Genomic DNA, 27,425 nt, shown 5'->3' with positions numbered 1-27,425 from the left:
GTTTTCCTTTTCTTTTGGGCTTTAGGCATTAGGATTTTTGTCTTCTTATGGAATAGGAATGGAATACAATCAAGCCAAGGTAAAATTATTCTGTTTTTCCTGGAACAAAACTGAATTTTTTAAAAAGGGACATTGAATAGTCTCCTCTTTAGGTAAAGGGGCTTACTTGAGAGTGGTGGTTAAAAGCGCCAGCTCAATAGTCAGAAGTTTAAGATTAAAATATCATAAGTTTCTTGGGGTGCCTGAGTGGCTCAGTCGGTTAAGCATCTGACTTCGGCTCAGGTCATGATCTCATGGTTTGTGAGTTCAAGCCCTGTGTCAAGCTCCGTACTGACAGCTCAGAGCCTGGAGCCTGCTTCAGATTCTGTGTCTCCCTCTCTCTCTGCCCCTCCCCTGTTCACTCTCTGTCTCTCAATAATAAATAAATGTTTAAAAAATTTTTTTAATAAATAAATAAAATAAAATTTCTTAATGTCCCATATTTTAGATAGATAGATAATATCTCTATTATAGATAGATAATATCTACTTCATAGGTATTTTGTAATGTAAATGAAGTATCATGTACAATACCCTAAGTCCTCCAAAAATGTCAGCCATCTTTACCAAGGAAGAAGACAAAAGTTGAAATTTATTTTGGAGTAGTTCAAAGTTCATTGCTGGGCAAGGAATAAAAAAGCAATGATTGGTTTGAGCTTCAAATTTAGATGGCAGATATAGATTTTTTTTCGTTTACTTTAGGCACTGATATATTACACCTTTGGAAGTGCTGGAGGAAGCATGATGTCCCAAATGATTTTGGTAAGTAAATTAAATATTCTTGGGCCCAAATGGGCATGTTATAAATACAACACTGTCAGAATATTAAGAATATATATCCCTGTGTTTTAGGGGTACAGATATTTGTCAGGAATCAATGTTCTACAGAATTGTGAAGTTGCCCTAAATCATTACAAGAAGGTAGCAGATTACAGTGAGTATTTCACATAATTTATTTTAAGATAAATAGGCTTGCTGAGCAATTAGAAGAATAAATCAATGCCAGTTTGTATATTTATGAAAGTATTAAATGACTATGCTTTCAGCATTTGTTATAGTACAATTCTTTTAATACAATGTAGAGTTTTCTGATTTTATTACTTTTCAAAAGCTTTAAATGAATGTGCTTATATCTTTTATTTTTGTTAGAATAAGTCCCCATGTTCTTGTGCTGTGCTTTCATTCAACTGAGAATTTGAATGAAGCATCAATAAATATTTAGCAGTTTTTCCAATTCTAACATTTAGAATATGGGATGGCTTTTTAAAAACTCTTCAATAAATGGATGTAAGATACATACACTATCAGTCTCTGTCACCTCATGTGAGAACAACTTAAGTAAGCATTATTCTATTTAAATGATTAAAATGATCACAAAAAATAGAGCATGAGATTAATATATGCTTCTGGAATCATTTTCAAAGTTGAATGTAACGTTTCATCTTGCACATCATTGAACCAGACGACATAATAGGTTTTTAAATAAAAGTCTTCCAAGAAGTGAATAAGGTAAGGTCCATATGGTTAATTTCTATAATCAAAATAATATCTAAATACACAGCTCTGGCATTATTAGGATCTGAGAAAGGAAAGAGTGAAACAACTGTTTTTTAATTTAAGATAATATATATAACAAGATCATTTCATATGCTTAATGAAACTACAATTACTATATATGTTTCAAACTTCATACTTTGTTAGGTTTATTCAAATATATTTATATTTATATTTATATTTAGTTTCCTACTCTTTATAGGAAATAATTAAGAAGCTATTACTCTTATATTGTAGTTTCAATCTTGGAAAAGGTCAGTGGTAGAGAGGGTCCGTTGCCTGCTTCTAACATCTGTCTTCTCTCCTTGAGCCTGCTTGGACAAACTCTTCAGTAGGCTCTGATATGTGTTAATACACTATTTGTAGGGACTGCAAAAAATAATGAGGTTTCTTGCACTTTTCTCAGAACCAAATAAACAAAAATCAGTAAATTTCTATCTCCTAAGGGTATATATTTTTTTTCTGTTAGTAGGCCAGACCTCTGCACAATTTAAGAATAGGCTGAACAGTGTTTTCTCTAGGCTGTTTTCTCTAAGTTATCTCTTGCAACCTTGTGTATTCTGGCTAGTCTCTGTTTTGTTTCTGTTCACAGTTGCTGACAAATTGGAAAAAAGTGAAAGTATTCCAGTGGAAAAAGTGAGACTGACTGAGAGACCTGAAAATCTGAGTTCTAACAGTGAGATTTTAGATTGGGACATATACCAATACTATAAATTTTTGGCAGAAAGAGGAGATGTTCAGATACAGGTAATGTATACTGACAAATTTGAATTTTTAGAAATGCAAATTACAAGAGGTTTGGTTGTCTTGAGTCCTAAAAGGGTTAACAATGCTCCATCCTGAATATGACAGGGAAGAGACACACCCTCCTCTTTCCTTGTTCCCTGCTACTTGCAGTTTCTAAAGCCTATGGGAGAGCCAGGTGTTACAGTAATGGCAATTATTTTTCCTTTTGCATCTACTCCTAAAAATTTCACTTTTAAAAGACCTAGATTTTAAGTATAGAACAAAGCACCATCCAGTGTTGACTTTAATATGAATGAACTCTTACCAGCATTCAGAAGTTCTGTCTCTGAGAATGGGAATGGGACAGCATTTGTATGAGCTTTGAGAGTTAAGAGTAAAGGCCACTAGGTTTATATACCCAGGTGTTGCTGTATACCAGCAGGCCAGCTTCCTGTCACTGAGGAAGCCAGATGGCCAGTATCAATCAATTACTAAATAAAAGGTATCACCTGGAATGTTTTTCTGTTTCTTTTTTTAGGCATACCAGCTGCATCAAACTAAAACAGCATACTATAATAAAATCACCAAGTAAATGCCTTCTTTATTTTTTTCACTCCTTTTTTTCACTTATTTTTCAAATTGTGCTATAATTGGCTTATTTTCTTCATTTAAATTAATGCTATCGCTAAAAATAATTTTCAAAAATTGTTGTTCCTAGGTTTCTCTTGGACAATTACATCTAATTGGGAGGAAAGGTCTGGATCAGGATTATTATGTAAGTCATTTCAAGATTCAGTCACATGGGGTGGGGAGGAGAGTGGTGAGGGAGGATAGTAGGGCAAAAAGGGAGGAGTGGAGCATGGAAAAGTTGCTGGGGAGAGCCCATTACTACTTCCTTGGTCAGATCAGTGTTGTAGCTTTTGAGGAAGAACAAAGTTCACCAGAGAAAGCACTTTTCCTAACTGCCTCTAAATACAAAGGAGTGGAGGCTTCCAACAAAACACTGGGGCTGGGGAGTTTCTATGCTCCCCTTGAACCTAGTCTCTTCCCACCCTAACTGGTTTGGGTAAGGAAGATACCCTCACTTGCCAGCCTTGGACACACCCATTGCCCAAAAACCAGCGGTGGAGAGTCCACATGGGAGTTTCTTACGAGGGGTCTGAGAACCAGCTTCAGACTGCTTTCAATATAATTAGAAATATTATTAAACATCTTTATAAATTTGCAAAGCTCCTTTCAATCATTTTGCTTAACCTTACCTTATCCCCGTGAGGTTAGAAGATTAATTAACAACTCAAATTTATAGTGGAGAAAAAAGCAAATAAACTTGACCTACACAAGATCTTCAGTAAGATACCAGAGCTGGGGGGATAAGGTCTCATCTAGATTCTAATTGTGGTTTCAAGGCCATGGATCCCCTCAGATCTGAGGAAGTAACTGAGATTCTTTTTAAAAGATGATTTTGCAGCCCTTGTCATTTTATAGAACCTATGTGCTCATTGTCTCAAAGGAACACATACCCTATTTCAACATAGTCCCAATGGCTAAGCAATAGAAATAACTACTTTATTAGGTGGTTACATAAAGGAGTGATTTGTTATTACTTTTCACTTCACTTTATGTTATTTTTATGAGTGTAATTTGAGTACACATTGGGTAAATTCATAAAACATGATAAAATAGGTAGCAATTGAAATAAGCATATGCATCTTAAGACAGCTCAATTGAAGGTCTTCAGATCTGATTAATCTTCATCATAACCAGGGTTCTACCTTCATAGATGAGAAGTTCTAGATTCACAATATTACTCCAGTGTCAGATTTCAGTCTGCAGTGAGGTTCTCATGTTAACTAACAGATACATAAACTGGTAAGAATTACCCATTTTCCATAAACATGAAATTCCATTGAGTGTGAAGGCACCCAAACCTCAGTTGTAGGGAATACCCTCCAGTTTTTGCAAAATATGTGAAAAACCCTATAAAGCTAAGAACTGGGCAGCACCAGCCACTCTGAATACCAGATGGGAGCTGCCTCCAGATGAGGATGAAATGTAATCCCAATGCTGAGTCAAAGATTCTGGTGCTGTAGTAGCAACAGCCAGGCACTTGGGCAACACCAAGGAACTCAGTCAGGCTCTCCTATGCACTCATCCACAGAGGTTTTACTATCTCTATTTTACAGAGGAGGAGCTGAGGTTGGAGGAATGAAGTAAACTGTTTCAAGTATCACAGCTGGGTAGTAATGTTGAGAATCAGAATCTGAACTCTGGGCTTCAACATTCAAAGCCTGTGCTCTTTCCATTAAACTGTACTTCCTTTTGAGCTGGGTGGGGGTGGGAGACATACAACCTCTAAAATCTAGTTTCCTCATTTATAAAGCAAAAAGAAGCAATCATATAATTTATCAGGTTTCTGACCACTATTTGAAAATTTTCAAATGGTAGTGTTGGGCCCCATACTTCCCATCCAGACATCACCAAAATGCTGGCTTATTTCCAAAACATCTGAGTGGTTCAGGCGCATTCTAGATGTGAGCACAGGCTTGTCCTTCCAGCTTACCTCAGCCTAATAAACCCAAACCTGCATAGAGTGCTCCAGTCAAGGCTTCAAATCTCCAGACTGATTGGCTTATGTATCAATCAGTTTAGGCTGCATCATAAACCACTCCCCTATTTAGATGGCTTAAAACAACAACCATTTATTTAATTCATGATTTTGGCAGTTTAGCAGTTTTGTCTGGGCTCAGGTGGGTAATTCTTCTGGTCTCAGCCAGAATCTTGACTAGGCTTGCTCATGCATCTGTAGAGTATTGGCCAGGGCAGGCTGGTTTATGATGGCCTCATCTGTGACACCTAAGATGACTAGGTTTCTCCACATGCTTTCTTCTCCCAGCCAACTATGCCCAAGCTTTTCACATAGCAGCCAAAGGTTCTAAGAACACAAGGGTAGAAGGCCTTGGGTTGGAACTCACAAATCACTTCCACCACATTCTTTTGGCCAAAGCAAATTACAAGGTCAGCCAGCATTGAAAGGGTAGTTAAAAGGACTCCTAATGAAGGCACAACAGCAAAGTACTGTGGTCAGTTTTGCAGCTTACCAGAATGCACCAGAATCAACTTGGAGGGTGATGCAAAGTGGAGAGAGAAGGTAAAAGGATAGACCCAGTTTCTGAAAGGCTGTTACTATAACTCTTCCCATGGCTAGCCTCTCATCTTTCAAGTCTTACCTCTTTAGAAAGGATTTTCTTGATCAACTCTACTGTTCCACTACTCATCCTATTACAGTGTTTATTTTCCTCTAGCTCATATCACTCCCTGAATTATTTTGATCTTGTTTATTATCTGGATAATAATGGAATGTTATTCCATTCCATTATGGAATGTAAGTTCTTGTCTATCTTGCTCGTTCTATGTATCCTGTACTCTGATAGTACCTGGTATATATTAAGTACTTAGTATTTATTGAACAAATGAATAAATGAAATGAATGAATGAATGAGTGAGTGAGTTAGTGAGTGATAGCATCCTAAGCATTATATGTTGGTCCTCAGCCTGAGAGCCACCACTTGAGCCAGTATGCTAATGGTTTGGTCCACCAAAGAAAATGATTAATGTAGTAAGCTTCTTTATAAATGTAAGTAATGCCCAGTTTACTTCCCAGAAAATTAAGTATCAAAAACCTGGAAATAACTCGTTTGCCTTTTTTTTCTCCTCATTGTTTGATTAAATTAATCTCTTTCATGGGTTGTCACTATAAGGCAACATTTTCACCTCTCCCTCCCCCACTACTAAATTCTTAATTATTGAAAAATATTGTATATGCAAGCCTTGATTACATTATCTTGAATTTCTACACATACATTTTAATGTAATTTGCATTCCTAAATATGTACAGGCTCAGCATGAATTGGCTTAGGAATGCTGGGTATTTGGGTGCATATTATTAAAGTGGATATGGCATAATTAAATTAAATCTAGCAGAAGCATAATAATCAGATATGTAAGAGCAACTGCTTTGTCTATCCTGCCACCCATTAAAAAATCAAGAGCTAATATCATCCCTTTTCAGGATGATTTACAAATTTTGAGATAGAAGGAGTATTTATAAATATTTTCAGTTTATATTTATTTTCAGTGTTTATAAATATTTCTTGGCATTTCATTCTAGGGGAAATGTTATAAACTGATTAAACTAGGGATTTTCTTGAACCAATGAAAAATCATGCTCGTTGTTTTGTTTGTTTGTTTGTTTGTTTTAAAGAGATGTGGGGGCACCTGGGTGTCTCAGTCAGTTAAGCGTCCAACTTTGGCTCAGGTTATGATCTCATGGTTTGTGAGTTTGAGCCCTGTGTGGGGCTCTCTGCTGACAGCTCAGAGCCCAGAGCCTGCTTCAGATTCTGTGTCTCCCTCTCTCTGCCCCTTCCCCAGTCACACTCTGTCTCTCTCTCTCAAAAATAAATAAAAATTCGGGGCGCCTGGGTGGCGCAGTCGGTTAAGCATCCGACTTCAGCCAGGTCACGATCTCGCGGTCCGTGAGTTCGAGCCCTGCGTCAGACTCTGGGCTGATGGCTCAGAGCCTGGAGCCTGTTTCTGATTCTGTGTCTCCCTCTCTCTCTGCCCCTCCCCCGTTCATGCTCTGTCTCTCTCTGTCCCAAAAATAAATAAACGTTGAAAAAAAAAATTTTTTTTTAAAAAATAAATAAAAATTAAAAAAATTTTTTTAGTAAAAAAAATAGATGTGTGTTTAAATAATAAAATTTCTCTTAGCATAATGCCTGGGACATACTATATTTCAACCTATCTAAGACACCATCAATTATAAGATACTTTATTTTGTGTTCTACTGAGAAAGAAAATACACTGCCAATATAAATTATATGATGCCATTGATAGTTAGAAGTGTCTGATTAAAGTGGGGGGCACATCTGAGAATCAGTAAAATATGACTATAGGTGCTCAGTAAATATTTGAATAAGGGATAGATGGTGTCAGTCTGTTTTAGCCACTGTAACAAAAATACCATAGTCTGGGTGGCTTATAAACAATGGAAATATATTTCTCACAGTTCTCGAAGCTTGAAGTCTGATATCAATGTGTCAGCATGGTTAGATAGGGCCCTCTATCCAGTTTATGGACTTCTTGTTGTATCCTCATGTAACAACTTGAGCTTGCTCTCTGGGGCCTCTTTTATAAAGACACTAATCCCATTCATGAAGGCTCTGCCAGTCACCTTCCAAAGGCCCCACCTCCTAATACCATCATCTTGGATATTAGGTTTCAACATATGAATTTTGAAGGGACACAAATATGCAGACTGCAGCAGATGATGGATGGATGGATGGATGGATGGATGGATGGATGGATGGGTGGATGGATGGATATTTAACTCTTTGAGAGCAAGTACCCATCAAAGTAACTTGTGTGATACTTTCACACAGAGCTTAGTAAATGTTTAGTAAATGCAACAGCATTAAAGGTAGGTTAATTTAAAGACAAATAAAAGAGAACTGAAATGCTGAGTAAGTCATGTGAGTGGAGGGGTATAGAAGGGGAAATTAGAGAAAGCTTCAATTCCTTTAGTCCTTATGGGATCATTATATTGAAAGATGGGGAAAACTCCAGGATTCTTATCTTCTGATTCTTATTTGTTTATCTCCTTTAACAGTTCAAGTATAGTTCACCAGAATGACAGTTTTTTCCCCCAGAACTCTCTATTGCCAAATATGTATTTGAAAGCCAGATTCTGAAACTAGACTTTGAGAATTATGTCACAGAATCATAGTATGAGAACTATAAGGGACCATAATGCTTAAAATCTAGTTCCCCTGTTTTAGAGATTTATAAACTTACTCTTTAATTCATTCACTCATGCATTCAGTCCAGAAATATTTCCTAAATGACTGATATACAGTAGATACTGTGCTAAGTACAGAGGATTCAACACTGGGGGAGACAGAAAATTAAGCAAACAATTAAATGTATGGATGTATGCCATGATAGTTACCCACGGGTATTTTGGGTCTTGACTCATTTATAAGAAATACCTTCATTTTCTGTATTAATGGGATCAGATAAATGTGATTGGTAAATCATACCTTTGATTTATTTACTGATAGATGATTGATAAATCATACATTGCTACAATTTGCTCCTATCCAATTGACACTTAGGTTATTCTAGACATTTTGGACATCATTTGTTGTCTCAAGATTCCCTTATGATCATAAATTTCCAATGCCTTCTATTTTCTGCCAAATAAAAGAGGAACTTTGGCCTAGTATCCAGGACTGGTATAATATGGCCCCATCATATTCCTGCACATCTTAACTTTTGGATATTCTACTTCAGCCATACTGAAGTAATTACTGTTTCCAAAACACATCTTGAACATTTCTATCTCCGTTCCTTGCTCATGTTATTCCTCCAGCCTATGATGCCCTCTGTGCTGGTGAATCCTCTCCATCTTTTGTGAGACCTTTGTCATTTAAGTCCTCTTTCTTGACACCATGAAGGCAGAGTACTAAGTGCATGGGAATTGAATCGGGAGAACTCTGGTACCAGCTGCTTCACTTTGAGTGTCATTCCTTATACTGCTGTTGTGAAGATTAGGTAAGACGAAGCTTGTAAAACACTTATATACAATTTCTGTTATTCCATGCCTCTCTAATTCTTTTTGGTGTTGCTTTTATCCCACCTTTCGCCTACTGTCATTGCTATTTACCTTTCTTCACAGCAGTATTGGTGGAAAGCTTATGTAGGGATGGTGTTTTTTGTTCATCTATGAATCACCTATAATGCTTAACACACTACTACTATATATAGCACTTTTCAATTAAGTTTTTGAAACAAAGAATAAATGAAGAATAGAAGAGATAAATGGATGAATGGGTATATGATTTAGTGAGGTTCAGCACTGGTGGCATTCGTATTTAGTTATGTCCACAAGGCAGACTAACTTACAACAAGGGTGTGATTCCCAAATAAGTTGGCAATATTTCTGGAGCAAATGTACATATAAAGGAACTACTCACATTTCTTCCTTAAATGTCCTCTCCTCTTTGGGAAGGAGCAGATTCTTGTATGTCAACCTAGTCAAGGTTTGTTTTTTTTGTTTGTTTGTTTTGTTTTTTTAATGTTTATTTTTGAGAGAGACAGAGACAGAGTGTGAGCAGGGGAGGGGCAGAGAGAGAGAGAGAGAGAGGGAGACACAGTATCTGAAGTAGGCTCCAGGCTCTGAGCTATCAGCACAGAGCCTGACGCAGGGCTTGAACTCACAAACTGTGAGATCATGACCTGAGCCAAAGTCAGATGCTTAACCGGCTGAGCCATCCAGATGCCCCTAGGCTTTTTTTTTTAAAGTCTATTTATTTTGCGAAAGAGAGAGAGAGAGAGATGGAAGCAGAGAGCAAGAGAGAATCCCAAGCAGGCTCCACACTGTCAGCACAGAGCCTGACATGGGATTTGATCTCACAAACTGTGAGATCATGACCTCAGCTGAGATCAAGAGTCAGACGCTTAACCAACGGAGGTTAAGGTTAGTTAGGCACTCTTAGTTGAGGCTTTTTAAAGACAGAAGAGTTACGTCCTAAAAAGACACTTTGGAAAGTGTCTTCATTTCTCATTTGTGGGCCTAATTTCTTTTAATGCTCCATGTGGTTTCTGAGGAGAACATCTGGGAGGTTAAGATGAAGCCTAAGGAATGGGGCAACAAGGGACAGGTCAGCTCTTAGATGTTCTAGACTGAGCATTTCAATTAATGTTACAACCTAGAGAGAAGCAGAGGCTAGGCTGGCCTCCTTCATTTTGCTTTAGAAAGAATTAGCCTGAAGTTCACTTCTATAAAAAGACTTGCACTGTTGGTGGGAATGCAAACTGGTGCAGCCGCTCTGGAAAACAGTGTGGAGGTTCCTCAAAAAACTAAAAATAGAACTACCCTATGACCCAGCCATAGCACTGCTAGGAATTACCCAAGGGATACAGGAGTGCTGATGCATAGGGGCACTTGTACCCGAATGTTTCTAGCAGCACTTTCAACAATAGCCAAATTATGGAAAGAGCCCAAATGTCCATCAACTGATGAATGGATAAAGAAGTTGTGGTTTATATATACAATGGAATACTACTTGGCAATGAGAAAGAATGAAATATGGCCATTTGTAGCAACATGCATAGAACTGGAGAGTATTATGCTAAGTGAAATAAGTCAGGCAGAGAAAGACAGTTACCATGTTTTCACTCATATGTGGATCCTGAGAAACTTAACAGAGACCATGGGGGAAGAGAGGAGGGAAAAAGGTTACAAACAGAGAGGGAGGGAGGCAAACCATAAGAGACTCTTAAATACAGAGAACAAACTGAGGGTTAATGGCGGGGGGTGGGGGAGAGGGGAAAATGGGCGATGGGCATGAGGAGGGCACTGGTTGGGATGAGCACTGGGTGTTGTATGGAAACCAATTTGACAATAAGTTATATATTTTTAAAAAAAGACTTAGTCTCAGCAGGAGCTAGAGGTGTCTTGTTTTACTCACTCAGCCTCATAAACATTAGGAGGCTGCATGTCCAATTCTACCAAATTGTACAAACTGTCTTATAAAATAAGTACATACTGTTAACATCGAAGCATACTTTTTCAAAATAATGAACTATGTAGTTCTATAGGTGGGATTCATCTGTCCTCCACAAAGCCACATGCCCATGATGCCTTTCCACATGCAAGAAACAGTCCCCACATTTTAAAATTATATTTGTGAACTCTATATGGCACCCACTCTTCAGGTTTATGGTTGAAATAACATTTGAAATAGTGCCTTAAACAGTGTGGGCATTTCATAGATATTTTTTGAATGTATGTTAAATGAAATAAAGTTTGGTTTGAAAAACATTTTGTAGGATATGTTTGTGACTGTCAATAATACTGTTTGTTCCTTTTCTCTCCAGAAAGCATTATACTACTTCTTAAAGGCAGCAAAGGCTGGGAGTGCAAATGCCATGGCATTTATAGGAAAGGTGCATGCTTCATCTTGATCAGTACTTTTCATTTCTTAAAAACCTAAGAAACTAATGGTACCAGCTAATTGAACCCAGTATAGCATGACAGATGTCTTTCATGGAAGCAGCTGGCCAGGGCATTCCACTACAGACTGAGGATAGTATTCTTGAGGTGACAGTTTGAGAAAAAGCCCCATACAACAGCAGCCTTTTCTGAGGCACCAAAAACAGCCTTGAAAGTGCACCTGGCTCAGGGTTCCTGGGCAGAGACCCCTACCACCACCATGACCCCCTACTCTGGCATGTAACAAGAGATCTGGGCGAACTGAACATCTAACTGGTATAGCCACCCCCCCCCACCCCCCCCCCCCTGCCTCCCGTGAGATGCCTCCTTCCTACACCCTGGAAATGAGAACCAGCTCTAAGCTGACCAAAGTCCATCCTGGGGCCAACTATCAAGGGAGGGCCCTCGGCTGCTGAGCAACTTTTGTGGACAGTTCCTCTAAAGAAGAACATTTTTTTCTCTCCTTCAAAGACCATTCATCCCCCCCAAGTGCTGCCCTTGGCTCCCTGCGGCCAATTTGCATTAGTAACCATGGGGACAAATGCTCCTTTTCCAGAAGTGCTACATACTAATTTAGATGGAAGGAAACAGTGAAAAAGACACAAAATAGGGTCCGATTCTCTGCCCTTAGGCCAGGTCACTCCAGAATGTGTGTTGTAGGTTGCTTCCTCAGTTTTTTGTTTGATTAAAATTGAGGTGAAATCAACGTAAAATCAACAATTTTAAACTGTATATTCAGTGGCATTCACTGCATTTCACAATGTTGGCCAACTATCACTTCTATGTAGTTCTAAAACATTTTAATCACCCACAAATTCTTCAGTTTTTTTTTACATCCTCTTGTTTGTTTCTGTAGATGTATTTAGAGGGGAACGCTGCAGCCCCACAAAATAACGCAACTGCCTTCAAATACTTTTCCATGGCAGCCAGTAAGGTATGTACTCAGCCCATTTCTGTAAGCACTTTAAAACACTTGGCTTTTATTACATGCAGACTCATGCAGAAGAGTTGATTTCAAAGCCCCATGCCCAAGTAATGAGCCTGGGAGTTTCATGTCTTGGAGAAGAATATCATTGACCATAAAATGTGGAGTTGGGATAGGGGGAGACACATCTTGTTTTCTCAGTAAACGAAAAATGGCAATGACATGCTTCTCCAGCATGAGGGCAAACAAAAGCTCAGCTTTCTGTCCCCCAGTAGGTAAGGCCACTTAGCTCAGGAAACAGGAAATAAAAGAGGACAGAGGAAGGGAAAACTCAAACAATATCTGCAGTAAGTTCAGGACAAGGACAAATAAGAAATGCCTAGTTTTTTCCAGTTTAGTCTTACTCAAAGGCCAGAAATCTCCCTGGCCCAGGCAGATCATCAGATAGGTGACCAGGACAAGATGGTTGAGACACAACTCTGGAGGCAGAATCCATGGTTTAAATGCCAGCCCTGCAGCATACTGCCTGTGTGACCATGGGCAAGTTACTTAACTTCTCTGTGCCTCAATTTTCCCAAATGTAAAATGGGAATATAAGAAGATTTGCCTCATATTGTTGTTGCCAGGATCTAATGAGTTTATGTTTATATGCCTTTTATTGCCAAGTACTTAAAGCAGTGCCTGGCTTACAGTAGATGCAGTGGGTCAGCTTATCTTCTGCAGTCTAGGGCCAGTTAGGTAGAGTGAACTTCAAAGCATATCCAAAGCTGAATTAATTGGATCTATGAAGGAATATAGAAATGGAATAATATGGCTCCTGCCACTAAAATTTTTGTCTTGATTCCGGGGCTCAGTGACGCTAGCATCTGTCTGATAAACTTAGTAGACTACTCTGACTTCCTTTAGTGCATTAAGAACATCCTCATTGTAACACCCATGTGCCTAATGCTGGGAAATGGCCTTGATAAACTTTCTACCCCTGCACAGCAGGAAGGATTTCATTGTCTCACAATGCCTTACTGCAACACTGGGAGTGAAGATGTGCTCAAACTGGGGAATACTTTCAACTGTACTCAGTTTTTAAAAGCCCACATGCTGCTTTAGGAGCCTATTTATAAGTGACTAGCACCTTGGAGCTGCTGCTATTGTGTTGTAAATTACTGAGAAGGCTGGTATTCCTCTCCTCTCCTCTCCCTTGTAATTTATATGAAATTTTTGCTCAGCAAGAAAGTGATCTGGATGGAGTACCATTAGATTAGGATGACAAGGGAAAACTGGCTGAAAAAGAGGTGGGGTTAAGTAACAGAGGAAGATCTCTTGTAATCTGGCAAATAACACTGATTTGTCAGCCCAAAGGAATAACGCCAGGAAGTTGGGTGTGTAAATTAACCCGGCTTCCAAGCTATTCAGGGCAGGAATCTGAGCTACTTGTGTTCTAAATCTGAGCTGTCTTTCTTTACAGATAAATCTAAAATTATATTTAGGTAATTATTCTGAATGGCATCAGGTGGACATGACCATATATTCCTTTATCATCACCTGGTTGATGGTTTATTAGATTTCTCACTCGGGGTCACCACCAAAGTAAAAGGTTTTTTGTCTTTCTATCTTCCACTTTCTGCATACCCATACTCTTACTATATATAATATTAAGATAAGATATAACATTAAGATTATATATATATATATATATATGTGTATATATATATATATATGGTTTTTAATTTGCTTTTAAGTCTTCAGATCAGGATACAAAGCTACAGTCTTTATGACTTCTTTTATCTTATTTTCTCAGAAACATGAGCAGTTATCCTGTTGGGTCCATATTGGACCATATTCTTCTGGTTTTCTCTTTCACAGATCAGTCCCATCCCTATCACTTCTGTCATTCTGACTCCCTCCCTAAAATCCCCCATTTTGAATCCAACCCATTTCCCAGAGGAGAGCTCAATCCTCTCTCCTCTCTCCTTCCACAAAACCACCTCTATCCACCTTGGCTTATATAATTTTTCTCTTTTCTGCACTTGCCCTGCATTCACTCTCTGTACTGCTGGAATTTTACTGCTTCTACCTTATGCCTTTTCTCCTATTATCTGAAGGCCATGTCTCCTCAACTAGAGGAGGATAGTGGTCTTAGTACATAGAAGTTCATTACATATTTGACAATAAATGACCATCTGCTTTCTAAGTTCATGTCACTTAACCTAAGCAAGAGCAATGAGCCCTAAAGTGGAAGTTGTTCATGGGGGGATTGCCTACACATATGTTTTATTTGGCCCAAAAAGTGTTTCAAAAATTAGGAAGTTTTACATGGTGACGGTTGGTAGCTACACCTGTGAGCGCAGCGCAATGTATAAAGTTGTCGAATCACTATCCTGTACACCTGAAACTAATGTAACATCGTGTGTCAACTATATTGAAGTAAAAAAACAAACCAGGAAATTACATATACAAATTTGGACATCCAGCTTTTCTTGGAAATGGGAAGAGCTGACCATATGAGGCTGCCTGGGGCAGTTTCTTGACATGTGACAACAGTTGCCTGGGGCAGTTTCTTGAGTGGTGCTACTGCCTTTAAACAGGGCAGGAACTCTCTGATTTGCCTCAGTCTCTGTCAGTCTATCACCAGATTGATGTACTACTTACATTACCTGAATGGCTCCTGGAGGGATCTAAGTGGGACACTCCTGACCTGAAAATTATAAACAAGTAGTCTGGTCCATAAATAGTTGGTGAGCCAAAGGTTAGAAACCTTACCCTCTTCTCTCCCTTCCTCCTTCTCTATTCTCATTTCCCTTCTCTTCTATTTTTCTCAACACCTGAATGAAGACAGACTCACTGTTAGAAGACAGACTCACCAGACTTTACCACATCCATCACACAAGGCCTTACCACCCCCAGACCAGACTTTCCCAAGAGTTCTAGGACAACAAGTAGATACATAGTAAGGGGATGGGCAAGAAGAAGAGAGCAGTTGTATACCACCAGTTTTAAATATAGCTGGACCATCCTTAAGAATTCTTGGAATAGCTGGCCCTTTGATATGCATAGGCTCAAACTTTGGAGTTTCGAAATAATTTTTGAACTATGCCTTCTCTAGTTACGTGCTATTCCTGTAACAGTGAGAGGGACTCTGGCTGCATCCACAATAACTACATTTAGGTGGTAAGAAGAATCTGGAGAGTTTTCTATCAAAACTTGAGTCCTGAGGAAATACTATAAACCTGTAAAACAAACCTATATGTCTACTGAATGACAGTCGAGTGGTCAAATGTGCCTCTTTACTCAGTCACTAGCAGGTGAAATACATGATGGGAGACAAAAAGAAAAGTGGGCTTCCTGGTTGGGGAAGTCACTTTCAAGGTTCACACTTCATCCAGGATTGATATGCAAAGTACTGATGTATTTGAACATGTGCTAAATTCTAAACATGCTAAATAAATACTCCATTCCATAGGTTCTTTAGAATACTAATCAGAAAAAGAAATGTTAGTTAATTTAGCATCAAATGGAAAAGAAAACACTGATGATGTTATAAGCAATCAGATTTAAATAAAGAAACATATATTAACAACACCTTACCATCCAGAATTGCTAGATCGAAATTCAAAGAATCTCTAAAATGTCACTTGGCCATTTATGTCAACCTCCTTTGACCAAAGCAGGTAACAAGTGTCTGGATAGACTTCTGTCTTCTGGAAAATTCCTACACATCCTTCAAGACCAAACTCAAATGTCAACCACCTCTGACAACTCAATCCCCTCAGTCTCTACCCTCATCTAGGCAGTTGAGTCCCCCTTCTAGGTGTCCACAAGACTCCTGATCTGTTTCTAGTACAGGACTTACCACTTTTGACGTGACTATTTTAAGAGGCGCTACTCGGTGGATCAGAGCCCACTAGCCTGTGAACTCTCTAAGACAGGGATCGTTGTTTTGTCACCTCTCAACTTTCACCTCCTACGTCTGTCCAATGCCTATTATGGAGTCACTCACAAAGCTAGCGCTAAATAAATGCTGAATGAAAGAATGGAGAAAAGATTTGGCTTTTGTTTCCCTCTTTTCTCGTCAGAGGGGGTTATGAAGGCATGAAAGGAGAAACTAGAGAGAGACAGAATAATTTACCAACTGTCTCATTAACCTGCATTGATTAAACCTCTACTGGGTGCATTTTAAATATTTAGAATGATTTTTCCATAATTTACCTTATCATGAATTCTTCTGGGACTTTACTTGGATTTTTAAAACTGTTCCAGGGCAATGCAATTGGTCTTCATGGGCTCGGTCTTCTTTACTTTTATGGGAAAGGAGTTCCTGTGGTAAGTTAAATAATTTCATTATCTTTTCAACATATTTCTAGCAATTTATGGGGTAAAATTCATGATTGTTGATTAATTTAAAAGAATTAGTGTCTAATACCTAGTTTGCCAAACTATCGTATTTGATGATAGAAATAAAATAATCCAGTGGAATATTTGCCAAAGAGACATAGAACAAATTTGTGACAAGAATAATGACCATATTTATATCTTAGAATTATAGATTCTAAGTAACCTTAGAAATTATATAATTCCTGAAGACTTTTTCTGACAGAGAAATTTATCTTTTTTGTTATCCTCCTCACTTTTGGGTGACCTTTCCCCAATATCTAAAAAAAAAAAAATATTGTCAGTGTAGGAAAAGACATAATTTACAGTGAAAATGAGATAATTATTTCCTAATAGAGTATAATATAATTATTAAATAAAGTCTATAATGCTTCTGATACTATTTTAATTAGCCTAAATCACATAAGGCACTATCTATACTCTTTAAAAAAAAGAAGGCAATTGTTACCATGGAGTTATACAATACACCTTTGAGTAATAAAGTGTAATTATCTTGCAGAATTATGCTGAAGCACTTAAATACTTTCAGAAAGCTGCAGAGAAAGGATGGCCCAACGCACAGTTTCAGTTAGGCTTCATGTACTACTGTAAGTGCTACAAATATAGCTACTGTGCCAAGACTGACAAGTGCATTATTTTTTTTAAATTTTATTTAAATCCAAGTTAGTTAACATATAGTGTAATAATGGTTTCAGGAGTAGAATTTAGTGATACATCACTTACATATAACACCTGGTGCTCACCACAAGTGCCCTCCTTAATGCCCATCACCCAGTAAGCCCATCCCCCTCCCCACACCTCTCCTTCAGGAAACCCTCAGTTTGTTCTCTGTATTTAAGAGTTTCTTATGGTTTGCCTCTTTCTCTCTTTGTATCTTATTTTTCCTTCCCTTCCCCTCTGTTCATCTATTGTGTTTCTTAAACTCCACATTAGTGAAATCGTATGATATTTATCTTTGTCTGACTGACTTATTTCACTTAGCATAATACATTCTAGTTCCATCCACGCTGTTACAAATGGCAAGATTTCATTCTTTTTGATTGCTGAGTAATATTCCATTGTTGGTGTGTGTATATACCACATCTTTTTTATACATTCACCAATCAATGGACTTTTGAGCTCTTTCCATAATTTGGCTATTGTTGATAGCACTGCTCTAAACATTGGGGTGCATGTGCCCCTTTGAATCAGCTATTTGTATCCTTTGGATAAATACCTAGTAGTGCGATTGCTAGGTCCTAGGGAAGCTCTATTTTTAATTTTTTGAGGAACGTCCATACTATTTTCCCAGAATAGCTGCACTGTTCACATTCCCACCAGCAGTGCAAAAGTGTTCCCCTTTCTCCACATCCTCGCCAACATCTGTCATTTCCTGAGTTGTTAATTTTAGCCATTCTGATAAGTGTGAGGTAGTATCTCATTGTGGTTTTGATTTGTATTTCCCTGATAATAAGCAGTGTTGAACATCTTTTCATGTGTCTGTTAGCCATCTGGATGTCTTCTTTGGAAAAGTGTCTATTCATGTCTTCTGCCCATTTCTTCACTGGATTGTGTTTTGGGTGCTGAGTTTGGTAAGTCCTTTATAGATTTTGGATACTAACCCTTACCCAATATGTCATTGCAAATATTTTCTCCCATTATGTCGGTTGCCTTTTAGTTTTGCTGATTGTTTCCTTCACCGTGCAGAAGGTTTTTATCTTGATGAGGTCCCAATAGTTCATTTTTGCTCTTGTTTCCCTTGCCTCTGGAGACATGTCTAATAAGAAGTTGCTGTAGCCGAGATCAAAGAGGTTGTTTTCTGTTCTCTCCTCTAGGATTTTGGTGGTTTCCTGTCTTCCATTTAGGTCTTTCATCCATTTTTGAGTTTATTTTTGTGTACGGTGTAAGAAAGTGGTCCAGATTCATTCTTCTGCATGTTGCTATCCAGTTTTCCCAACACCATTTGCTGAAGAAACTGTCTTTTTTCCATTGGATATTCTTTCCTGCTTTGTCGAAGATTAGTTGGCCATATATTTGTGGGTCCATTTCTGGGTTCTCTGTTCTGTTCCACTGATCTATGTAATTGTTTTTGTGCCAGTACCATACTATGTTGATGATTATAGCTTGCTAATACAGCTTGAAGTCCAGAATTGTGAGGCCTTTAGCTTTGGTTTTCTTTAGCTTTGGTTTTCTTTTTCAACATTACTTTGGCTCTTCGGGGTCTTTCCTGGATCCATATGACAAATGCATTGTTAAGTCTACTCCGTTTTAACAAAAATCAAATTGCTGGAGTGATTGATTTAGATAGAATGTTGAGGCAGCACTCTGAGGAGGAATTTGAAGACTGAAGGAAAAGATACCAGTTGAGGAAGGAGGCAAAAGGTATAGTCAGGAAGCTCACTTTTGAAAAGGTTGAGTTTGAGGTGCCTTGTGATGTCCAGTGGATACCCCAAAACAGGTATGAAACTCACAAGAAAGGTCAAACTTGAAGAGAAAGATTTGAGAGGCATCAACATATAGGAGTTAATTAAAAGTAGCTGAGACTGCAAATGGAAACGAAAACATGAGAGGAACAGTGGGCCATGGTCAGAAATCTGGTGGTCCTCACTGTTGTATTGAAAAGATTGGCAAAGAAAGAGTGAAGACTCTGTGGGGACTGTGAAGACACAAAAAGACTGAAAAAGCATGATCAGAGGAATGGGGGGAAAAAGTGATCTTAAGGAAGCCATGGGATAGAACTGTCAAGAAAGAATAAATGAATGAGCCCCTCTGTGAAATGTAATGAGAAGCCTGCTTCTTCAAAACAAAACAAAACAAACAAAAAATAAGAAAGGTCTGAGAATCTATGGGCCTTGTCAATATAGAGAATGTTTATGTGGTCATTGGACTGGTTGGTATAGAAACCAGACACAATGTGTTGAGGTATAAATGGAAGGTGAGAAAGTAGATAAGTAAAAATATTCTTGGAAGTTGTGTGCCTTTAAATGGAGGAAGAAGGATGGAATGGTAGCATGAGAGAGACCAAGAACCAAGAGGGAATTCTTTTTAAGATGATGGGACACCTGGGTATAATTTCTGACAAAAAAAAGAGCCAGCCAATTATTGGAGATAATTAATGTGTCATGGAAGTTATGAGATAATTGATGAAGAGGTTCTGGAAAAAATAGGGTGGCATTAGGATCTGACTGCACCCAGGTAGGTGGAGGTCTCATTAGCCTTAATAAAGAGGAGGAACTTCTCACCCTCAAAGACTGGAGAGATGGAGGAAAGGATATTGCAGATGTAAATCTGGAAGGAAGGAGAGAGAAGCAAGTGAGAAAAGACAATGCAAGAATTTCCTCAATGAGCTAGGAGGTACCAAGTTGTCTTCTGAGAGGGAAGGTAGAGTGATTGGGGTAGGAGGTCTTAGGAAGCCATGAAACTTTGTAATACTCTGTGGGGACTGAGAGAGGGAGTGCCCAAGACAAGTACCAAGAGATCTGAACATACCTGAGTATCCTCATAAGTCCTTCCTTTCAGAGGTAGAGCTAGGGTAGCAGCAGACTGCAACATCCGCTGACATTTTCTTTAGTAGCCCAAGGAGATGGCCTGTTTTGTACTTGTCTTGGGTAGTTGCCTAAGATGGCCTTGTTCTTCTGGCTCATTACAAGTTGCAGGCCCAGGATCCATCAGATAACTCAAGCTTCTAAAATAAGAGAAATAGTAATGGCTAATGTTTATTAAGTCTTTATGTGCATTTACTCATTTAGTCCTATCAGCACATCTAGGGGGTATCCTACAGTTTATAGATGAGCAAACTAAGCCATATTAAGGTCCAAGAGCTTGCCCAAGATCACGCAGTTAGTGGAACTGGTAATTCAAGCCCAAGTGATCTGCCTCCAGAGCCTTTGCTCTTAGTGGCACCACTTCTAAAGGTTATGAAATGTTAACAGCTGGAAGACAATTTAGGGACCATCTAGTGAAAGCCTCTCCTTTTGAAAATAAAGGGCCTAGAAGTGCCCAACTCACAAAGGAATAATGAAAGAGCCAGGATATGAATCCCAGCTGCTGAGAGTATGCTGATTTTTCTATCCTAGTCCCAAATGCCTCTCCTTGCTCCAAGCATGAGTTGAATCTGAGTTGAGCCTCCTGGAGCTGGGATTTGCCTGCTCCAAAATCCATAGTTATGACAGGGAGGCACTACACTGGTCTTCTGGTGTGGAAGGACAAGGATGGTGAGCCACATCCTGGTTGTTGTCCCTGGTACTCAGAGACCACACTTAGTTTACTTTTATTAATCTTAGGTATGTTGTATTGAAGAGATATCTTCATGAGACTAAAGAGTCCTTCTTCAGATTTCTGAATGGGTCAAGAACATAAATTTCCTTATTCTTACTTATAATCAAACTCAGCTTTTCCCCCCTACAAATAGTGGATCTGTAACAGCTTGACTTTTGGTTGGCTATGGATTGGTTGGTTCTTATTTAAAACAGAAGGCATCACTATGACCATTATATTCATAGATTATAATATAAAAAATAACACAAATGAGGGGTGGCTCAAAATAATTTTAATTTTCAGCTGGCTCTGGAGTATGGAAGGATTATAAACTTGCCTTCAAATATTTTTACTTGGCATCTCAGAGTGGGCAGCCCCTCGCCATTTATTATCTGGCCGAGATGTACGCAACAGGAACAGGAGTGTTAAGATCGTGCAGAACTGCTGTGGAGGTAAATAATGGGATGTTTTTAAAGTATTTTTCATTTATCACACAGAGGAGGTGAAACTGTCCTTAAGTTGTTGGTGTCTATGATTTTATAGATATTACCTCTCCCAGTTGACAGCGTGAACACTGACTTTTGCCAGGGAGGAAAAGCAGTGATGAAACTCAGGCTGGGAAAGGGAAGAAGAGAAATGATCCCTCCTCTCTTGCATTTGGCTTTTCATCAGGTTCAGAGCTCACCTCAGAATTCAGTTAAGGAGCTCTGTCTCAGCCTTCACTCAAATGGCCGGGGCAACTGGACACTTCAGTGGGATTGAGAGTTGTGGGTAATGAAAGTCTTGATTTAGCCCAGAAAATGCAGCCCACTGCTTCCCGGAAAGCAGGGCCCTTAGGTTTTTGAGGATTTGGATGACAGCTGAGAAGGTGAATTCTTTCAGCCTGAGCCAGTGATGTACTTTTCAAAAGAAAGCTTTTAGGACTTTAATGTCCTTCATTGATTTATTAAACACTTCCACTGCACCAATATGAATACCTCCATGTTGAAATCTGGCCCCTCTGAAACTCATTTCAAAAGCTGCCAGCTAATAATCTATCTTTAGATTTGCTCCTTTGCCAACTTCCTAATGAATTATGTATGGCTAGCCTCTTTTGGTTACATAAGGGCTATTCAGCTAAGTTGACGTTTGTCCCCACAGAGCTCTGCACACCTCCCTCGTGGTTATGTCACCTACACCCTCAGGCACTGTCTTCCCTTCATTCTCTCCTTTCCACATCAGCTGTGGCCTTATCACTCACCCTTGCAGTGTAGCAGTGCCCAGAAAAGTCCTTTTTTTAAAAAAAGAAGTCGATGTATTCTTGTCCTGCCAAATAGCCTCTAAGTCAGGAAAGTTTATTACACAAATTTAAAATAAGCCTCCGGAAGTTTCAGCTCAAGACCAAAAAATACACACTTGTAATCTCTGTGCCTATGAAAGGTATTATGTCTTCACCCTAAATAATTTTCAAAAAAGCCATGCTTTAAACCTGAAATCCTTGCCTGACCAGCCAGCAGGAGCTGAAGATTGACTTCATTCATCATTTACCTGGGATGACGTATATTGGCTAACTAGTTTGCTTGATTTCTTTTTCCATATACAGCTTTATAAAGGTGTCTGTGAACTAGGCCACTGGGCTGAGAAATTCCTGACAGCATACTTTGCCTATAAGGATGGTGATATAGATTCTTCTCTTGTTCAGTATGCACTGCTTGCAGAAATGGGGTATGAAGTAGCTCAAAGCAATTCAGCATTCATTTTGGAATCTAGTAAGATAAGTTAAAATTCTCTGCAATTCCCCAATCATACATATGCATAAATGACTTTACTACACGAGTATTTTAAGCCTTCCTAATGAAATTTCTCCTTTTTTTAGAAAAGGTTAAAATTCTTGAAAAAGAGAAGATGTATCCAATGGCACTTCTCCTATGGAATCGAGCTGCCATTCAAGGTATAGAACCTAGATAAAAATAAGCACGTACCTGGTCTCTGTCCACTATTAGTCATCGATTCGCTTCAGCCGAGTTCTCGGGTGTATAAGCAAGATATCAAGAAGGTGGTATTTCAAACTGTACCAATGTTAGGGTCAGTCTTTGGTTGACAGGTCATTTCCAGGAATTTCTTTGTTATTCTCAAGGTCCCTGGTTTAGTAAACAAATGTTAGGGTCAGTCTTTGGTTGACAGGTCATTTCCAGGAATTTCTTTGTTATTCTCAAGGTCCTGGTTTAGTAAACAACAGAAATTTTTCTATGGCTCTGTCTCCATGGCACCAGAACAATTGTTTGAAATATGACAATTTTACTCAGGAAACCAGTTTTGTTGTTCTGGCTTCAGTCACACATTTGCTGAGTTTTTTTCTGAGTAGTGACCTATGTCTCAATGAATTTGTAGGTAAAATTACTTATGGATTTAAGACTCATTTGATGTCTCTTTTGAAGTGCCACATTGATGATTACTACCAACTTCACACCTTTATTATAACTATTAACATGTTAGCATCAGAAAACAAAACAGAACAAAACCCAGAGTCAAATATCATGATCCTCTCCCTATTCCCGGGGTTCCCATGCTCCGCTTACAGGATTCACATGTGATAAGGAAAGTGTAATAGCACTGGTGGGAAAGCATTGGCAGGTGGCATTATTAAAAGCAAACAGATGCTGCAAAGCTCTATCTGCATTTGAATATGTGAGGAAGTCTCATGCAATAAAAGAGAAATTTTACTTCCAATTAAGTTGCTTAAAATTGTCTCATGCTGAGGTTGAATCACCTCTTTTCTGTAAGAAGTGAATGGTATGAAAAAATTCTCAACTGATATTAATATGAGGCAGAGGGGAAAAGTTATGGGGGGTGCCTTCTCAGATCTAGCTGAGCAGATGATCCAGCAGCAAGCCATCCATGCAACTTTAGTGAGAAATTCCCTAAAGAAGAAAAGTGTATGTTTTCTAAAATGCAATAAAGACCTTGTTTGGTGTAGGGAAACAACACCAGCAATCTCTCAGCTGTGGCAAATCAGCTCAATTGCAACAAATACAGGCCTGTTCCAAGCCAGGAAATGTGTGGAAATTGCACCAAGGAAAAGAGACGTTGAAAATGAGGGGACATTAATATTAAACAGAATTCTCCAATATATAAAAAAAAAGTCAGGCTGCTAAAATTAACTATGTGTCACAAGAGAGGTCAGGCATGAGTGTCTCTGGAGATGAGGCTGCTGTACCTCACTTGAGGTTAGGAAATCTAATAATGAACATTTCTGATCAGCACTGGTGGTGCAGTGTGTGCAGAGAACGCTGAACCATCAGGACCCAGTCACCACGCTGTGACTGTGAAATTCAAGGAGGAATCCTCCCCACTGTCAAGTGACCCCCTGAGATCCTGTCAGGGTCACTATATTCCCCCAGTCAGCCCCCCAGTTAGGGTGGAGCCGAATCCTCTGGAGAACCTGCCTGTTCACTGCCTTCCTTCTCAGAGATTTTAGAGGTCCTGCCTACCCCTTCTAAAGCTTGAAAACACATAGAAGTCCTGTCCGTTTGTGGTTATAGCCCAGAAAGAATCTCAGGGTCAAAGGAGGGCAGCTTTGGGCAAAATTAGAAATGAAGTGGGTTTCTCATTAGGGCTTCAAGGGACTTTTGCCTCTCTGGGTCCATCCAATCCCTTCTCTTGGGTAGCATTTCTATAAGGACTTGCCCCCAGATACCTGTACATTTTTTAAAGTTTATTTATTTATTTTGAAGGGGGTGTGGACAGAGGGTGGGAGAGAGAATCCAAAGCAGGCTCCACACTGACAGTGGAGCTTAAACTCATGAGATCATGACCTGAGCCTCTTGAAATCGAGAGTCAGATGCTTAACCAACTGAGCCACCAAGGCACCCCTCATCTACCTGTATATTTTGAAGTACCTGGGAAGCAAAGCCTATTAACTAATGTCTTCGGCAGCTTAAGAATTTTATAATGATACCTCTACTCAGAACTAAAGATGGGTCATGGTATTACATTAGAATCCAATAGAGGATTCTAGAAGATTAAGAGAACTTCAGTATCCAAAGGAATCAATTGCAAAGGATTTTAGGCATTGCAGTAGGCCAAATATGGAGAAAATTTGGGATGGAGGAGTCCTATAGCCCTTAAGTATACACCTGAGAACACACTGCACAGGGTGCTTTCTCCTTTTCCATGAAAGTCTAGACTGTACTAGAGGGGTTAGCCACACCTGAGATGGATGTCCTAGTTAGCATTCCCTCATCTTTTCAATCAACATTTTCCTAGTGAATGGAAACATGGATCCCCAAAGGTCATCACTAAGTTGTGGTCTTCAAAAGATTGAAGTCTCATATCTTAAAAGTCACGTGAATTTTTTTCTACTCCTGATTATATCCAAATTTGTTGGAAAGTAAGATTCTAAATTATATAACATTTGGAGAAAGCATTTTCTAAAAAGTTTCCTACCATGTTTGTCCATTCATTCCATAAATATTTGTCAAGTATCATTCTAGGTCTGGGACTATAATCAGTGATCAAGACCTTCAAAGTTCTTGTCCTCATAAGAGAGAGAGAGAAAATAAATTCATGAAGGAGAGAGACAGACTAAACAAATAAAATAACAGCGATATATGCTGTGAAGAAAATAAACCATGGAGGTGAGATAGATAACTCCCAGAGTGGGGGGCTGAGGCAATGCTTTAGACACAGTAGTCAGAGAAGGCCTCTAGGAGGGAAATGACATTTGCAGTGAGGTCTGAATAATGAGAAACCAGACACGTGAAGAGTCAGAGGAAGTCCAAACATGCCAGGCAGACAGGCATGGAGAATCTTAATGTGGAGGTCCTGAAGCAAGAATGAGCTTGATGTTTTGAAGGAGTATTAGGAAAATTAAGAAAGCTAGAGCATGTTGGGAAAGTAACATGTGATGAGGCTAGTCAGGGAGGCAGAAAAGGCAGATGAAGCACAACTTGTAGGTCAGCTAGGAAGTCTGGATATTATTCCAAGTGCAAAGTGAAGCACTTTGGGGGTTAACACAAGGGAATAATATGATTTGACTTTATATTAAAAAAAAAAACCATCCTGGCTGTTGTATGGAGAATATATTGGAAAGTGGAAATAAAAGAACAGTTTGGAAGATATTGTAGTATTCCAGGCTTCAACTAGGTGGTGGAGAAGACAGCAAGAAACAGGTGTGTTTGAGAGTAGAACCAACAGGACCTGCTAATGGATTCTATAATGGAAGGGAGGGGAAAACAATTAGGAATAACTAATTTAAATTTGTGCCTGAACAGTGATGCTAGCACTGTGATTGGGAAGAAACTGATTATTTGGGTTGGTTTGGTTTGGTTTGAGGGAGGGAGGTAGCAGCGTGTTAGGAATCTCCACTGAATATTTTGGGATCCAAGCAGAGAAGTCAAAGAGGTGATTAGAAGAGTCGGGCGCTTGGGGGAAAGACAGGACTGTAGATAAAATTCAGGAAGAGTAAACATAAAGAGAGGCATGGCACTAATTGAGATCACCTAGAAAAAGAGTTGAGATAGAGGAGGGTGGGAGAGAAAGAAGAGAAAAGAAGGAAGAGAAGAAAGGAGAAGAAGGATTTAACTAATAAATCCTTGATATTCCAACATTTAGAAGCTGGGTGGAGGAGGAGTCAGGCAAGTGTCTAAAGAGGAGAGGCTGGGGGCACCTGGGTGGCTCAGTCGGTTGAGCATCTGACTTCGGCTCAGGTCATGATCTCACAGTTCGTGAGTTCGAGCCCCACGTCGGGCTCTGTGCTGACAGCTCGGAGCCTGGAGCCTGCTTCAGATTCTGTGTCTCTGTCTCTCTCTGCCCCTCCCCAGCTTGTGCTCTGTCTGTCTCTCAAAAATGAATAAATGTTAAAAAAAATTTTTTTTTTAAATAAGAGAGCCTGATGAGGCAGGAGAGAAACCCAAAGAATGAGATGTCACTGGTGTCAAGAGAGGAAAGTTCTTGGGCAGATAGGTCCAATGAGATGAGGACAGGGAAGTGGCCAATGGGTTTGGCTGCATGGAGGTTACCAACCACTTTAAAAGTGGCAGTTCCATGGAGAGGGGCAGAAGCCAGATTGGAGTGGGTTAAGAGTATGTGGGAGGTGCAGCTTTGGAGACATTGAGTATAGAACACACTTTGGAAAGGCTGAGTGTGAAGGGAACAGAGAAATGGGGAGTAGTTAAAAGGATACACCATGGGATAAAGAAAGGATTTGTTTTCATTCATAGAAGATACCAAAGTGTGTTTAAATGACTGACAGGACTAATCTAGGAAAGAGGGAGACATGGGTGATGCAGGAGAACACAGCCTCAGGGGTGAAGTTTGAGAACTGGAGGGGTGGGATCTAGTTTTTCAAGAGTTGACCTACCTTCACAAAATGAACTTAAAAGGTAAAATTCATAATTTTTATTCTTTAGGAATGAACATTTGTACTATACCATGGGAGTTATCCTGCAAGGAAGACAGCTAACAATGAGCATTATAATTTATATCCATAAGTTATATCTAATCTTGATTCTAGGATATTGAGTCTTTT

The 27,425-nt window shown here is 39.1% G+C and overlaps 1 protein-coding gene across 5 annotated transcripts in view; it reads left to right on the top strand.

The window, feature by feature from the left end:
• Positions 1 to 27,425, top strand: part of SEL1L2 (SEL1L2 adaptor subunit of ERAD E3 ligase) — a 123,902-nt gene that overhangs the window by 87,719 nt on the left and 8,758 nt on the right. For 4 of the 5 annotated variants that reach the window (XM_047853199.1, XM_047853198.1, XM_047853196.1 and 1 more), the window contains exons 6-17: positions 26 to 79; positions 741 to 800; positions 891 to 972; positions 2,185 to 2,339; positions 3,037 to 3,093; positions 11,256 to 11,324; positions 12,227 to 12,304; positions 16,550 to 16,612; positions 17,181 to 17,268; positions 21,221 to 21,369; positions 22,500 to 22,665; positions 22,773 to 22,847. In XM_047853199.1, coding sequence (XP_047709155.1) covers positions 26 to 79; positions 741 to 800; positions 891 to 972; positions 2,185 to 2,339; positions 3,037 to 3,093; positions 11,256 to 11,324; positions 12,227 to 12,304; positions 16,550 to 16,612; positions 17,181 to 17,268; positions 21,221 to 21,369; positions 22,500 to 22,665; positions 22,773 to 22,847 — 1,096 coding nt within the window. The remainder of the gene's footprint in view (positions 1 to 25; positions 80 to 740; positions 801 to 890; positions 973 to 2,184; positions 2,340 to 3,036; positions 3,094 to 11,255; positions 11,325 to 12,226; positions 12,305 to 16,549; positions 16,613 to 17,180; positions 17,269 to 21,220; positions 21,370 to 22,499; positions 22,666 to 22,772; positions 22,848 to 27,425) is intronic. The other variant, XM_047853197.1, reaches the window with a different exon arrangement.

The sequence above is a fragment of the Prionailurus viverrinus genome, chromosome A3, assembly GCF_022837055.1.
Source record: "Prionailurus viverrinus isolate Anna chromosome A3, UM_Priviv_1.0, whole genome shotgun sequence".
NCBI lineage: Eukaryota > Metazoa > Chordata > Mammalia > Carnivora > Felidae > Prionailurus > Prionailurus viverrinus.
This window is presented reverse-complemented; position numbering and strand designations above follow the sequence as displayed.